Genomic DNA, 13289 nt, shown 5'->3' on the forward strand with positions numbered 1-13289 from the left:
TTCAACTGTTAACAATTTACCATTTTTTTATTTACCAACAATTATTTTTTTTTAAGATGGCACATACTATTTTACCATATCAAGTTTTTTTTATTGTTGGCGCTATGAAACCAATGAGTTCAGCCCTTAACCAAAAAGACTCAATGAACTCCACCTGGGATGCACCACCTGGTTTGTCCACAGGGGGCGCTAATGTGACTAAGCCTGGCCTGCTTGTAGTGCCTCTTGCATCACACCAGATTCTTACATGTTCAACACAGAAATACTTAAACCTCACTTGACTACAGAAACAGATCAGGCGTCACTGCGCTCAAAAGTACAATTCTTTTAGAAAATACATCTGGGATATTGTAAGAGCGGGAACAACGCACAGTTCCTTGACACCATAAAGTCCCATAACTTAATTCCATCATGTGAGTCATGATCAGTCATACAATCTTTATTTCTATAACATTGATTATTCATGAATGCCCATTTAATAATTAATTTATAATAAAGCCTCTCTTACAGAACTGAAAGAAAAGTTAAAATATTACTTAACCGTACCCTTTGGTCTGCAGTGTTAAGGATTAACAAAACACTGAAATGTTCTCCTTTGAACAGCTCTCGGCTTGTGTTTGGATAAGCCAAACATATCAGCTTCTAGTATCTGGAAAATTTGCTTCTTCCTAAATGTTTATATTCCGTGGTTTTGTAACAGTGAGGTCTGGCCGTTCATCCAAAGTCCAACCTATTTAAATTCATTAACGTTCATGATGGTAAAAAAATAAACATAAAAATGAAAGAAAAAATCAAAAATGAATTTCCCAAATCAAATCATAGTGCACACATTTTAAAAACAACCCAAATTCCTCAGCACTGCCGGCTACAGACCACGCCACCTGAGCCACCGGGGGGTGATTTTGGTGCGTACCACTCGGCCCGTGGGGGAGAAACACCGTCGGCTCCGTCTCGCTCTCCCTCTTTAAGGCAAAGTTTTCTTGTCTGACGGCCAGGGGAGGTTTTTTAAGTTGTTTTGTTTGCACTACACACGGCTGAAGTGTGTGAAGCGTGTGTGTTGTTTGTGTCGTTCACAGATTCAGATTTCGGACACAGCTGGAGTGTGTGGACGTGAGCTCGGCAGCGCTTCAGGGCGTCGCCTCGGCCCCTTGTCTCTGCAGGATCCTCTCCTGGAGGAGGCGCCATGCCTTCAGCACCTTCATGACCAACACAAAACAAGCCTGATTATTATTATTATTATTATTATTATTATTATTATTATTATTATTATACAGTAGATGATATTAGATTATATCGTTTCTTCCCACATGCCATTTCCCTTATGAACAGTTAACTGTGTCCCATATCATTCACCCAGTGTATATTTTCAATATTTCTATATTTATTTTTCTACCACAACCTTTGCAGATCAGTTTTATTCCACCAGGTACATTAACATTAACCAGGGATTTGCTCTGGTGAGGTTTGGTGCATTTCACTACAGATGATGAGCATGGAAAAAAAAGGCAGAAAAATGCAAAATAAAATAATTGCGATATCAATAAATACTTGAATATTTCTTTGTTTGTTCATTTTATGCCGCCATCATAAGATAATAAGCCCATAGGATAAGAGCCATTTATTGACATAAGAACATACAAATTCAGGTAGAGTTAATTTATTCGACCCAACAGAAGGAAAGGCACCAAATTTGCAACATTTCAAACACATAATTCTATAGTGGAATGTTTATGATGTGTGTGTGTGAGACCTGTCTCTGGGTGACCTCTGGCTCCCACATGGTGCTCAGAACCACGTTGGCGTTCTCCACCTGCCGGGCGTTGGACCACTGGCTCTGCAGCCGCCGCTGAGCGTCCTCTGCCGTGACGCCGTCCCGCTGCGTGATCCTCAGCACGGCCTGCAGGGGGAGCCAGACCGCCAGGTGAGACCACCCCGTCTGGGACTCTGCTTCGTCCCACATGGTTAAATGACGTCTCTTAAGGAGCGTCACGGTAACGTAACGCAGTTTCCTGAACTTCATGGATTGTTTTAGATGTTCTGATCAACAGTCATAATATCCACATCAGTAACAATTGGTTCTCAAATGTTTCTTACGAAAGCATCGAGAGGCATCCCCAAAATATCGGCAAATTATTGATATTGAGGCATTCGTATGAAAATATGATATGTGATACTTGATTCTGTTAATGTCGGCCCGCCCTACTTCAGAGGAAAATAAAATAAGAAAATATTTTGTGGAAGATCCACCAGCGAACACTGCATAATCAAAACAAACCCCTTCAAGGAAATCAACTGAAAAATAAAGTACAACTAAAACAAAAAATATATAAAATGAATAATAATTGTCGTTCCCGTAACAAATCCCCTGTTATAATAGATTCACCTGGTAAAGCCTAGTGTGTAAACCTCAATAATATAGTGTCATGGCAGTCCACAGCAGCAAATTCATCTTTTAATCTTATCTACACAAATCCATTTTTCCCCCCAAACATCTCACTATTTTGAATCCAACGTGTTCATGTTTCCATGAGTTGTATTTGCGGTGTCGTCTTTTTACGCTCCAATTCAAAATATTTCTCATCTTGTGAATCTAAATAAAACGTCCTCCTCCTCCTCCTCCTCCTCCTCCTCCTCACCTCCTCCTCTGGGATGAGCGTGACCCACACCTCGTGCACCATGTGGCTCCACCCTGCCTCCAGGAGGACCGCGGCGTCCACCACGCACACCTGTTTACCTGCAGATAAATAGATATACACTGATGAGCACCTTGATGGGAACACCTGCACACCTACTAAGTCATGAAATTATCTAAGCCACGCGGGTCAGCAGATTCAGATGTTATGTTCGCGTCAACCATCTGAATGGGGAAAAAATGTGATCCCAGTGTTTTCGACCGTGGCACGATTGCTGGTGCCAGACGGGCTGGTCGGAGTGTCTCTGTAACTGCTGATCTCCTGGGATTTTCACGCACAACAGCCTCTAGAGTTTACTCCAAATGGTGAGAAAAACAAAAAACACCCAGTGAGCGGCAGATCTGCGGACGGAAACGCCTTGATGGTGAGAGAGGTCAAGGGGGAGTGTCCAGGCTGGTGTGAGCTGACAGACAGGCTACGGTCGCTCAGGTAACCACTCTGTACAGTTGTGATGAGCAGAAAAAACATCTGAGATAGCACCACACGTGGAACCTCGAGGCGGAGGAGCTACAACAGCGCGTCTGTCAGACAAGAACAGAAAGCTGAGGTCTGGTAAATCTCCATTTCTGCTGAGGCACACGGATGGTGGGGTCAGAATTTTGTGCCATTCCGCAAGAGTCCAAGGACCCAAACTGCCTTGTGTCAACAGCCCAGGCTGGGGGCGGCGGTATGCTAGTGTGGGGATTTTTTTTGGCACACTTGGGGCCCGTTAATACCAATCAATCATCGCTTGAATGCCACAGCCTCAGTGTTTCCCATGCCCACCGCATATTGATTTTCAATTTGATCCTTCTTACCATTTAAAATGGGTAAAATGTTATTCTCTCTCTCGTTGGGTAGCGAAACCTGGCACTGAAACCCGGCTCCTATACGATCGGTATCTACCGGACCGAATCGCAACACAGACTTCAGTGTCATGCCCTAGCTGCCGATTGCAATATCCCTCCCCTCCCCCCCGTAAGACTCGCCTTCTAACTTTTGGCCGAGAGCCAAACGGCAGCGGCGCTCGTCAATGTCACATTCTGTTCATTCCAATCACCCATTAAAGCCTCGGATATAATACGATATAGGTGATCGAAAATGCAAATCAGACGCTGAGGGAGCGATCGGGGCGCAATTTGTACCCCTGTCCCTGTCCCTCCCCCTCCCGTCGCCCCGTCAGCTCCCACCCCAAATAGAATCCAATTCTGTGGGAATCACAGAGCCTATTTGAGTGTTGTTGCTGACCATGTGCATCCCTCCATGGCCACGCCCATCTTCTCAGGGCTCCTTCCAGCATGATGATGCACCATGTCCCAAAGAAAAAGTCGTCTCAAACTGGTTTCATGAACATGACAATGTTCCATGTTCTCCAGTTTCCTTCCCAGTCGCCGGATCAGAACCCAACAGAACACCTTTGGGACGTGATAGAGCGGGAGATCGGCAGCATCAATGTGCAGCTGACAAATCTGCAGGAACCGTGCGACGCAACGTGTCAACGTGGAGCAGAACCTCAGAGGAATGTTCCCAACATCTCGGGGGAATCCATTGCCAAGAAGAGCTGAAGCGGTTTGGAGAGTGAAGGGAGGCCCCGCCCGGTATTAGGATAGAGTTCCTAATAAAGTGCTATAGATAGAAATAGATAAAGACAGATACACAGATAAATAGATAGAACCATAGAAGATGGATAGATGGATCTATGCGGTACGTTATGGAACCGTTCGGTACGCCCCCTAGGCCTCAATACGGTCACACGACACAGAAGTCCACGAGATGCGTTGGCGCAGCGCACGGGCGCGGCCTGCAGGAGGTGCTGCTTCCTATTGAATCCACTGTTGCGGCTCCACCGGCCACGTCAGTCGCGCGGGCTCCGCCGCGCTTCTCTAGTTTCGCCGGAGGTCTACTTTTTCTCCCCCCCCCCACATATTAGCGCAAATTATTATTTCAACGATCCACTATCCTGGACGCCTCCCCTCCAATCAGATGAACTTATGCAAATTAGAACCCACCAATGAGCTTGAACACCCCCGCCCCCAGTCATACACACACAGCGTTACTAGTGATATGAGGCAGGCTGCTATAGAAACATTTTTTACACCTTTTAAACTTAAAAAAAAAATAAAAAGAAAAAAACTCTTAAATATAAAGATACCAAAACCATGATACATACTGAACTGTGAGCCCACTGTATATTTTGCATCCCTAAAGATACACAGATACACTGTATAGATACACAGAGAGAAAGGTAGATACAGATAAGACAGACAGACAGTCCAATTTACAGAAAGAAAAAAACTAAAAATGGATTTAACTGAAATGACGTGCAACCTGACCTACATGTGTGTCACTGTGGGGTCCGCGCATTGATATTTTTTTTTCGTTCCTTTCTTGCTGCTTAGAACTTGACAACTTCAATGTTTGCTCTGAGTCCTTTGACTGTGACGTTGTTGGCGTTAGCGGAGCACATGCAGCAGTCACCTTCCTCCCTGGCCTGCTGGATCCTCTGCTCCACCAGGAGTGCGATCTCAGGCCACACGATGTCCGTCAGGGCTTTTAACCTTTCCTGCAGGAAACAAAAAGACAAAAACTAATAAATACAACAAAAAGAAAAAAAAAAAAAACAACAACTTACAAATCCTTGTGTTACGGTGTAGTAGCCGTTTGTCAAAGCTTACTTACCGTGCTCCCAAACACTTTCCCTCCAAGCGCGCGCCTGTTGATGGTTTTATCCTCATTTAGAATATCTGAACATAAAACAGAAGACGTGGTGCGTTCAGAAAAGACAGTGCGTATTTGCTTTAAAATACGACAACATCAAAAAACACCAATGAAGTCACCTTAATATTTAAAAACAGCAACTTATGGATCACATATTTGCCTTTTTTTCCCCTACTTTTCAACGTGATCTCAATTAATTAAAATATAATCTTTGTCTCACTGTCTAATATATAAATATATACAAACACACACACACACATTATTAATCTATTATTAATCTCATTGTCATCTAATGTTCTACTATAAGTGTCTATTTGTACATTTCCTCGGCATCATCTACGTCATAAAAGCGATTCTGGATTTATTATTATTCTTTTAACGCTACAATTTCTTTTATACCCGTTCCAAACTCCTCCAGCACCCTGCGGTACGCCGCGGCCCCCGGTCGGTACGTCTCGTGGCCCAGCTGATCGCTGTCGATGCGGGCGGCCCCCAGCGCTTCCAGCCGCCTGGCGATGGAGCTCTTCCCGCTGCCGCTGCCCCCCGTCAGGCCCAGCACGTAGGGCAGAGGGGGGAGGTGGGACGCGTCCTGGACCACAAGGGAACACAGGAGAAACTAGAGACAAAAATACCTAGAATTTGAAAAGTCTAATATTGATACCTATGAGAACACACTGCTAGTCAGATTTATTCATTTCTGAATTTTATATATATATATTTTGAAAACATTCGTCAAAGAAAAAAAAGCACTTTATTTTCATTTGAGACAGAGACATCTTACTTTTTTCCCTTTACAAAGAGGATTGTTTTTTAGTGATTTATTTCATGAAATGTATTTCTTCCAACACTGCAAGTTCACTAAAGCAATGTTTATGTTGTATTTACAGAGAAAAAAAGAGGGGAATTGAAATATTTCATTTCTGTATTACACTGAATGTGTTCCGCCAAACGCCATTCCAACGCTCGTCTTTAATCATGACCTTGATTTGGAAGCTACTGTCTACATAAATAGAATATTTCTTGGAGGTGGAGGAGAGGATCCAGCAGGCCAGGGAGGAAGGGGACTGCCGCATGTGCTCCACCAACACCACGTTAATACTTTGTTTCAGGCAGAATAGTGCAGAGTCATCTGGAGTTAGAAAGGTCAAACCAAGACTGTTACGAGTGCTCTCTTATAATGAGCGAAAGGAGAAATAGCAGAACATGTTCCAAAAAGTCAATTATTGGCCATGCAGGTCACTGGGTTGGACACCCTGCGATGGGGTTTAAAAAAAAAAAAAAAAAAAAAAAAGTAGCTTCACATTTCCACTTGTTTCATAAATAAACCGCTCGGCGCGCACCGTGCAGCAGTCGGTTCGACTCTTAAAAGGCGCAGTCGCTCATTGTGCGTTCAGCAGTTGTACTTTGGGGTTGGTTCCGTTTCCTCACCTTGGGAGCAGCGAGGAGCGAGCCCAGCAGGCGGGAGCGCAGGCTGGACGAGCTGATCTTCTCCTCCTCCGTCTCCGTGTGGTGGGCGTCCTTCAGCAGCTGGATCTGGTGGAGCACCAGCTCCGGGAGACCCTGGATCCAATCGGACGACGATGAAAGGACGCATCAGCGCACATTTGTCGAGCGAACTTGCAGCGCTGAGCATTGTACACTCATCAGACTCATGAGTTGCTCCTTTTTCCACTTCCTGCATTTTCATTAGCGTCTCACTAGTTTGCTTATAAATTAAACATGTGCGATTGAATCGTGACCTGGCTGATTGGGATCGCACAGAGACAGATTTGAGTCTTTCACTCTCACACACACATATCCATGACGGCCGCCAATCTTCAGCGCCACCACCCCGCACTACCCCGGCTCAGCCCAACCTCACATCGCTGCCAAATCCGCCTTGACCGTCCTATGTAATGATGGCTCTAGCTTAAGAGAGTGATTTTGCTGCATAGTCATCAGGGAGATCAGCTGCATCAAAACAAGTGAACTCTCACTTCTCTGTCAGTCTCAAAAAACATATAAAAATGAAAATAAAAAGCATGTGATAAGAGCTCCATGGCTTTTTTTGAAAAATCCCAACTATTCAGCCCACGGCGGTTTCATTCAGTAAAGAAACGAAATGGCCAAAAAATCATGTGGAAAATGATTATTTTCTACCTTTTAAATACAAGCACGGAGCCTCCGTTTACAACTGTATAGAAGTGAACCGCAGATCCAATGCACAAATGATACTTGGTCTGTAACAATGTTTAGGAAGGTGGTACGTGTCAAAGTAACATCCACATCAACGCCAGGACCCAAGGATTCCCAGCAGAACATTGCCCAGAGCATCACACTCCTTCTGCCGGCTTGCCTTCCTCCCATAGTGCATCTGGTGCCATCTCTTCTCCAGGTAAACAACACACACGCACCCGTCCGTCCACTTGCTGCCTAATATATCCCCCCCCCTTGACAGGTGCCATTTTACAGAGATGAGCAATGTTATTCACTTCACCTGTCAGTGGATTTAATGTTGTTGCTGGTCGATGTGTTTGTGTGTGTGTGTGTGTGTGTGTGTGTGTGTGTGTGTGTGTGTGTGTGTATGTAAATATACACTACTCACAAAAAGTTTGGGATATTCGGCTTTCAGGTGAAATTTCAGGATGAACCTAAAATGCACTATTACCTTTACAGGTGAACTTAATTTTACCTTCTCTAAACTTTTGAATGCACATGTCCAGTTGTTCAATGTTTCAGTACTTTTTGCACAACTTGCTGTTCTCTAACAAGGAGCTGAACGGCAAAAGTCACAACAGGTGTTTGATCCTTGAATCCACCAATACATTTCCTGGTTCAATTAGAATTGGTATTTAAACAGTCCTCTTCATCATGCTGTTCACATGTTGACATCATGAGACCAAGACGACACCTAACAACTGATCAACAGCACCTCGCCTTGTGAGGCTTCAAACAGGAAGTTGTCAGAGGGAAGTGGCCACTGAGCTTAGAGCGTCACAGAGCGTCATCAGCAGGTTGCAACAGAGATACAGAGACTGGAAGAGTCACAGAAAGGCATAGAAGTGGACGTCCTTTGGCCACATCCCACACTGATGAGCGCTTCATTGTGAACAGTGCCCTGCGCAACCGCATGATGATGCCACTCAACTCCAGGCACATTTAAGGGAGGTGAGAGGCACCAAGTGTCACGTCAGACCATTCAAAACTGTTGACGTCAGCGTGGTCTGCGTGCTAGACCACCTGCAAGGGCACCTGACCACACCACCAGGCACAGGCATCATGGTCTTGCTTGGGCCAGGGAGCATTGACGCTGGACGAGGGACCAGGGGCCTCAGTGCTGTTCTCTGATGAAAGTCGATTCACCCTGAGCAGAAATGATGGAGACGTCAAGGAGAGCGCTACGCATCAGCCACTGTTGTCACCAGACGAGCCTTTGGTGGTGGTGGTGTTACAGTGTGGGCAGGTGTGTCTGGTCAATACAGAACTGCCCTACACTTTGTGAATGGTACAGTGACAAGCCCATACTACCTGAATGACATCATTCATCCAGTCATTGTGCCCCTGCATGAACAACACAGGCCTCATTTCATCTTCATGGACGACAACGCTCCAGCTCATGGAGGAGGCATCATTAGGGAACGGCTGCTGGAGACTGGGGCACCTCAAATGGAGTGGCCTGCACTTTCTCCAGACCTGAATCCCATAGAAAACCTATGGGATGAGCTGAGTGGCCGTGTAGAGGCTCGTAACTCTGTATCCCAGAACCCAATGACCTGAGGGCCCCCTTCAAGAAGAGTGGGGGGCCAGGCCTCAGCAGACAATAAGTTGACTTGTGAACAGCATGAGACGTGGTTGTCAAGCTGTAACTGATGCTCAAGGGCACTTGACAAGTTATTGAGACGTTGACATTTTTTGTTGTGGTAAACCCACCACTGTTGTTGGCTTTTGTTTCAATAAATTGTTTGAGATGAGGAAATCACCATTGCATGCTTCTACTTAAATGCTCTACTTTCATGATATAATATCACTGTAGCGTCAACTTTTTACATTTTCCATAAATTTCACCCGAAAGCCAAATATCCCAAACTTTTTGTGAGTAGTGTGTGTGTGTGTGTGTGTGTGTGTGTGTGTGTGTGTGTTTTAAAGCAGCTCCTCGAGGCACACAGTAATTGACCGTGGGGATGGTAGCTCAGGCGGTAGAGCTGGTGGTCTAGTGATCTAAAGGTTGCTGGTTCGATCCCAGGCTCCTCCTGCTTGCACGCTGTAGTGTCCTTGAGCAAGACACTTAACCCCTAATTGCTCCTGATGGCTGCGTCCGTCGGTGTTTGAACAACTGTAAGTCGCTTTGGATATTTTTTTCAAAAATAGCCCCATTGTCCCTCATCCAGACTCACGTTCTCCAGGCGCCTCCTGTTGACGGCCTCGCCTCCCCCCCTTGTCTCCTCACTGACCACGATGCACTGCAGCTGGGGGTCCACCACCGAGGCTCCGTATGGGTCGTCCAGGGGCATGATCTCCGTCTCCAGGGACGGTTTGACGTCCCGCAGGAACTCGCGCAGCCTCTGGACCCGCACGTCGTAGGGCTGGATCAGCTCCTTCAGGACCTTCTCTGAGGGAGGCAGGGCAGACTATTCTTCTTAGCAGAAGCTCTTAAACTAGACATACTGGTTTTAAATGTGTATTTTCATACTTTACTAATCCCTCTGGTGGAAATTAGTTCTCTGCATTTCGCTCATCCTAGTATCTTACGTATCTAGTAGCAGAGAGCTGCCACGTAGCAGCGCCCAGGGACCAACTCAAGATCTTGACCGATGCCTTGCTCAGGGGCATCGGTAGGGGTGTCCTGACATGCATAACTTTTTGACACGGAGGAAACGCACAGATATTATTTCAAATCAATATTCTTTCTCAATACATTCATTTATTTTTTCAACTAGCCGTGTAACAAGCGGGATAATGCGCAGGCAGGTGTTCGTAATGGCAAAAGAATCCCCGACAGGGTGATCAGGACCCAAACACAAAGCGGACAGGTCTTGCATGTTATTACTGAATAAAAGAACACATTGAGACAGAATATTGTTTCAAAATGATTTCATAATTAGTACGTCTGGTTTAAGAGCTTCCACGAAGAAAAAAAGTCCACACTAACTATTCACCCTTCAAAAGAACAAACCTATTTACTGTTATTAATGTTAAATTGCACATCTGTCTCCAAGTCTTCCATTGTAGTTTCTATGACGCGTGGCTAGATGGCGCCACTAGCTTGTGTTAGCATTAGCATGTAGGCAGAGTGATGGGAGGCACTTGACACCGGTTGAAGAAGCGGTTGCACGTGGCAACGGTTATTATGGACAAATCAGCATTCGTGATTCAGAAATAACTGACCGTTGTTTGCAGCTGTTGACCAATCAGAATCGAGTATTCCACAGACTAGATAAAAAATGTCAATATCAGAATCAAATGGAACGATCAGATGATGTCCAGTACTGACTTTTCAGCATTTCCTGGTCGCACACTCCGATCAGGAACCTCCTGTTGGCGAGGAGACACGAGATGTTGAGCAGCGTCTTGTGGGCGCCGTGGAGACGGTCGAAGGTCCCGCCCACCACCACGTCGCTGTAGGTCCGCAGGGGCTCCGCCTCCATCCGTCCTCCCTTCACCTCCACCCCTTCCTTCCACTGCGGGTCGAGCAGCACTGAGTTGAGGCCCGGGCTGCAGACGTAGCAGTGGCCGGCGTAGCGCTGCAGGCACTGGGAGACCAGGGACGGCTGGTCCGAGTCCTGCAGCGGGAAGTCCGTCAGCACCACCTCCGGCAAGTGGGACAGACGCTGGGGGGCGGGGAACGGTGAGGCGGAGGGCGCGGAGGCAGGCGGAGCGGCGCACATGTTGGTGAGCAGCACGCGCACGTCCAAGTGGCCGCAGACATCTGAGGCGTTGCTGTAGAGGCGAGTGATGATGCTGGACAGGTCCACCGCCGGCGGGATGAAGACGGGCCGGGGCTGGCCCCCGCTCCCCAGGTTGAGCCCCGGGTGGAGGTGCACGTAGAGCGTGCGCCCCACCACCTGCGCGGCGGAGCTGAGCACGGGGGCGATGCGCAGCGGGAGCGTGTGCAGCGGCGACGTGAGCACCAGGACGCCCGTGTTGAACATGGACATCCTGCCAGGAGGGGGCGCTGTTTGGAGAAGGAGGAAACATCTTGAGAGATGTTTCACATTTACTACTAGAACAATATTAATTATAAATAAAAATACAATATTGAAATATTTATTACTGTAATATTCATTTCAGGGTGTGGTAAGAAACAAAGTCATTTATAATCGAATTATTTAAATCGTATAGCTATAATTCACCTTTTTCATTTTTCACAGGACTTATGTTGACAATTAAAAGTGAAAACAATGACATGAATTAATGAATTACACAATTATAAAACTGAACGTACATATTTGCTGTGTAAGCGGTGTTTCAAACCAGTATTTGTATTATTATTTGGTAGTGCCTGTCAAGCTGGTCTCCCAGCTGCTCAGCGACCCCACTGCCAGCAAGCTAACGCCATGCTAAAAGTTAGCACGGCTACTAGCCCGCTAGCCCGCCGATGTCACAGTAAACGGCCGAACGATCCAGTTCCCCCCCCCCCCCCCCGAGGAGAAACCTACCGGTGTTTTAGGGACTTCGTTCGGTGTGAGTAGGAGCGTGTTTTTCGGCCCCAGCCAGATGCTGCCGTCCGGCTGACAGAGAGAGACAGCCCGGGGCGGATCCTCCCTCCTCCCCTGCTGGCGCTCGGAGGGAGCGCGACGCCTCAAGCCAGACGCGTACGTACCGCCGCCATCTTGGCGCGGTGATCCACTCCCCTGAACGCGCTGATATGGCCGCGGATTCAGAAATCCAGTCGATATGTAATAAAATGAATACAAATAGAAAACGACGATGAAACACTACTATAAACGAATCTGTATTAAAGATGCAACAAAAAAAACAACAACCCCAAAACATTAATATATTTCTTCGTCCACAAAAAATACCCCCCCCCCCAATTTTAATTGGGAACTTTACAAATTGTAGAATGTCGCGCGGTCGATGAACAGCACACGGGATTTTTATTCTATCCCGAATAAACGTAACATCGTAGATCAACGTGAATAAATATATGTTCATGTGTTTGAACCGCTACTTTTGAACTCCCAAGTTTAAACGGTCGATCGTGGGGGTATGGAAGGAATTGTGTCACAATTCACAACTGTGTGTGTGTATATATATATATATATATATATCTATATATATATATGTGTATATATACACACACACATAAAATATAAATACTCCAAATAACTGTTATACCGCCTGATTATTTCCTCATATAAAGTAATACAGTATCCTGTATCCTTGAAAGAATATTTGGATATTGACGTTGAAAAACAGCGCAGACACCGTGCCAAGGTGGCGGCACTTTCGCCGTATCCCAACGGGCGGATTTATCCAGTGGACTTCCCTCCGACGTCATCAAAAGCCGCCGCCAAGCGTGACGTCTGATGTGTGCGACACCGACGAGTAAACATAGCGTCATCGGCGTGAGTTTGTTTACTCCGGCGATGACCACGTGGGGAGCTCTGTGGGGTTTTGTCATGGAATGTGTTTTTATTGTGACTTTTGCTGATGATCCAAAATGTGTTTTTATTAATTTTATATCGTCTATGGCAAAATTCTCTTTATTTTTAAACCAATGCATTTATAGCTACAGTATGTGTGTGTATACATTATACTGTATGTCAGTCATCCACCACTCTTCTTAAAGTCCTTATTAAAAGATCTACCCTTTAATTTACTAAAACCATTTGATGTTTAACCTGAGCAGCCGTTCATGACAGGCATTTCAACAGATTCCTTCATCTGTATAATGTAATAGAGTCCTGCTTTGAAGCA

At 45.9% G+C, this 13289-nt stretch overlaps 1 protein-coding gene across 2 annotated transcripts; it reads right to left on the reverse strand.

Moving 5' to 3' along the window:
- Window positions 1-23: 23 nt before the first annotated feature.
- coasy (CoA synthase) lies at window positions 24-12155 on the reverse strand. 2 transcript variants are annotated; one of them, XM_080021515.1, is made up of 10 exons: window positions 12026-12155; window positions 10861-11541; window positions 9764-9978; window positions 6819-6950; window positions 5790-5979; window positions 5352-5416; window positions 5151-5235; window positions 2637-2734; window positions 1766-1897; window positions 24-1196 (listed from the first exon to the last, which is right to left on the reverse strand). In XM_080021515.1, exons 2-10 carry the CDS (start codon window positions 11522-11524, stop codon window positions 1128-1130), a joined length of 1650 nt encoding a protein of 549 aa, XP_079877641.1. In that variant the 5' UTR covers window positions 11525-11541; window positions 12026-12155; the 3' UTR covers window positions 24-1127. The 2 variants fall into 2 exon arrangements, with proteins under 2 accessions (XP_079877641.1, XP_079877640.1); XM_080021514.1 differs by having other exon boundaries at window positions 1751-1897.
- Window positions 12156-13289: the final 1134 nt, after the last annotated feature.

Source organism: Zeus faber (assembly GCF_960531495.2).
Source record: "Zeus faber genome assembly, chromosome: 20".
NCBI lineage: Eukaryota > Metazoa > Chordata > Actinopteri > Zeiformes > Zeidae > Zeus > Zeus faber.

What these genes read in the sequence shown, in the direction of transcription:
- coasy (XM_080021514.1), bottom strand. Translation starts at nt 11,524, where the DNA reads ATGTCCATGTTCAACACGGGCGTCCTGGTGCTCACGTCGCCGCTGCAC. An exon ending in CGCTCCTCGCTGCTCCCAAG is followed by an intron (nt 5,980 to 6,818) that starts GTGAGGAAACGG and finishes CTTGTGGTCCAG; the next exon opens with GACGCGTCCCACCTCCCCCC. An exon ending in CGCTCATCCCAGAGGAGGAG is followed by an intron (nt 1,898 to 2,636) that starts GTGAGGAGGAGG and finishes CTCCCCCTGCAG; the next exon opens with GCCGTGCTGAGGATCACGCA.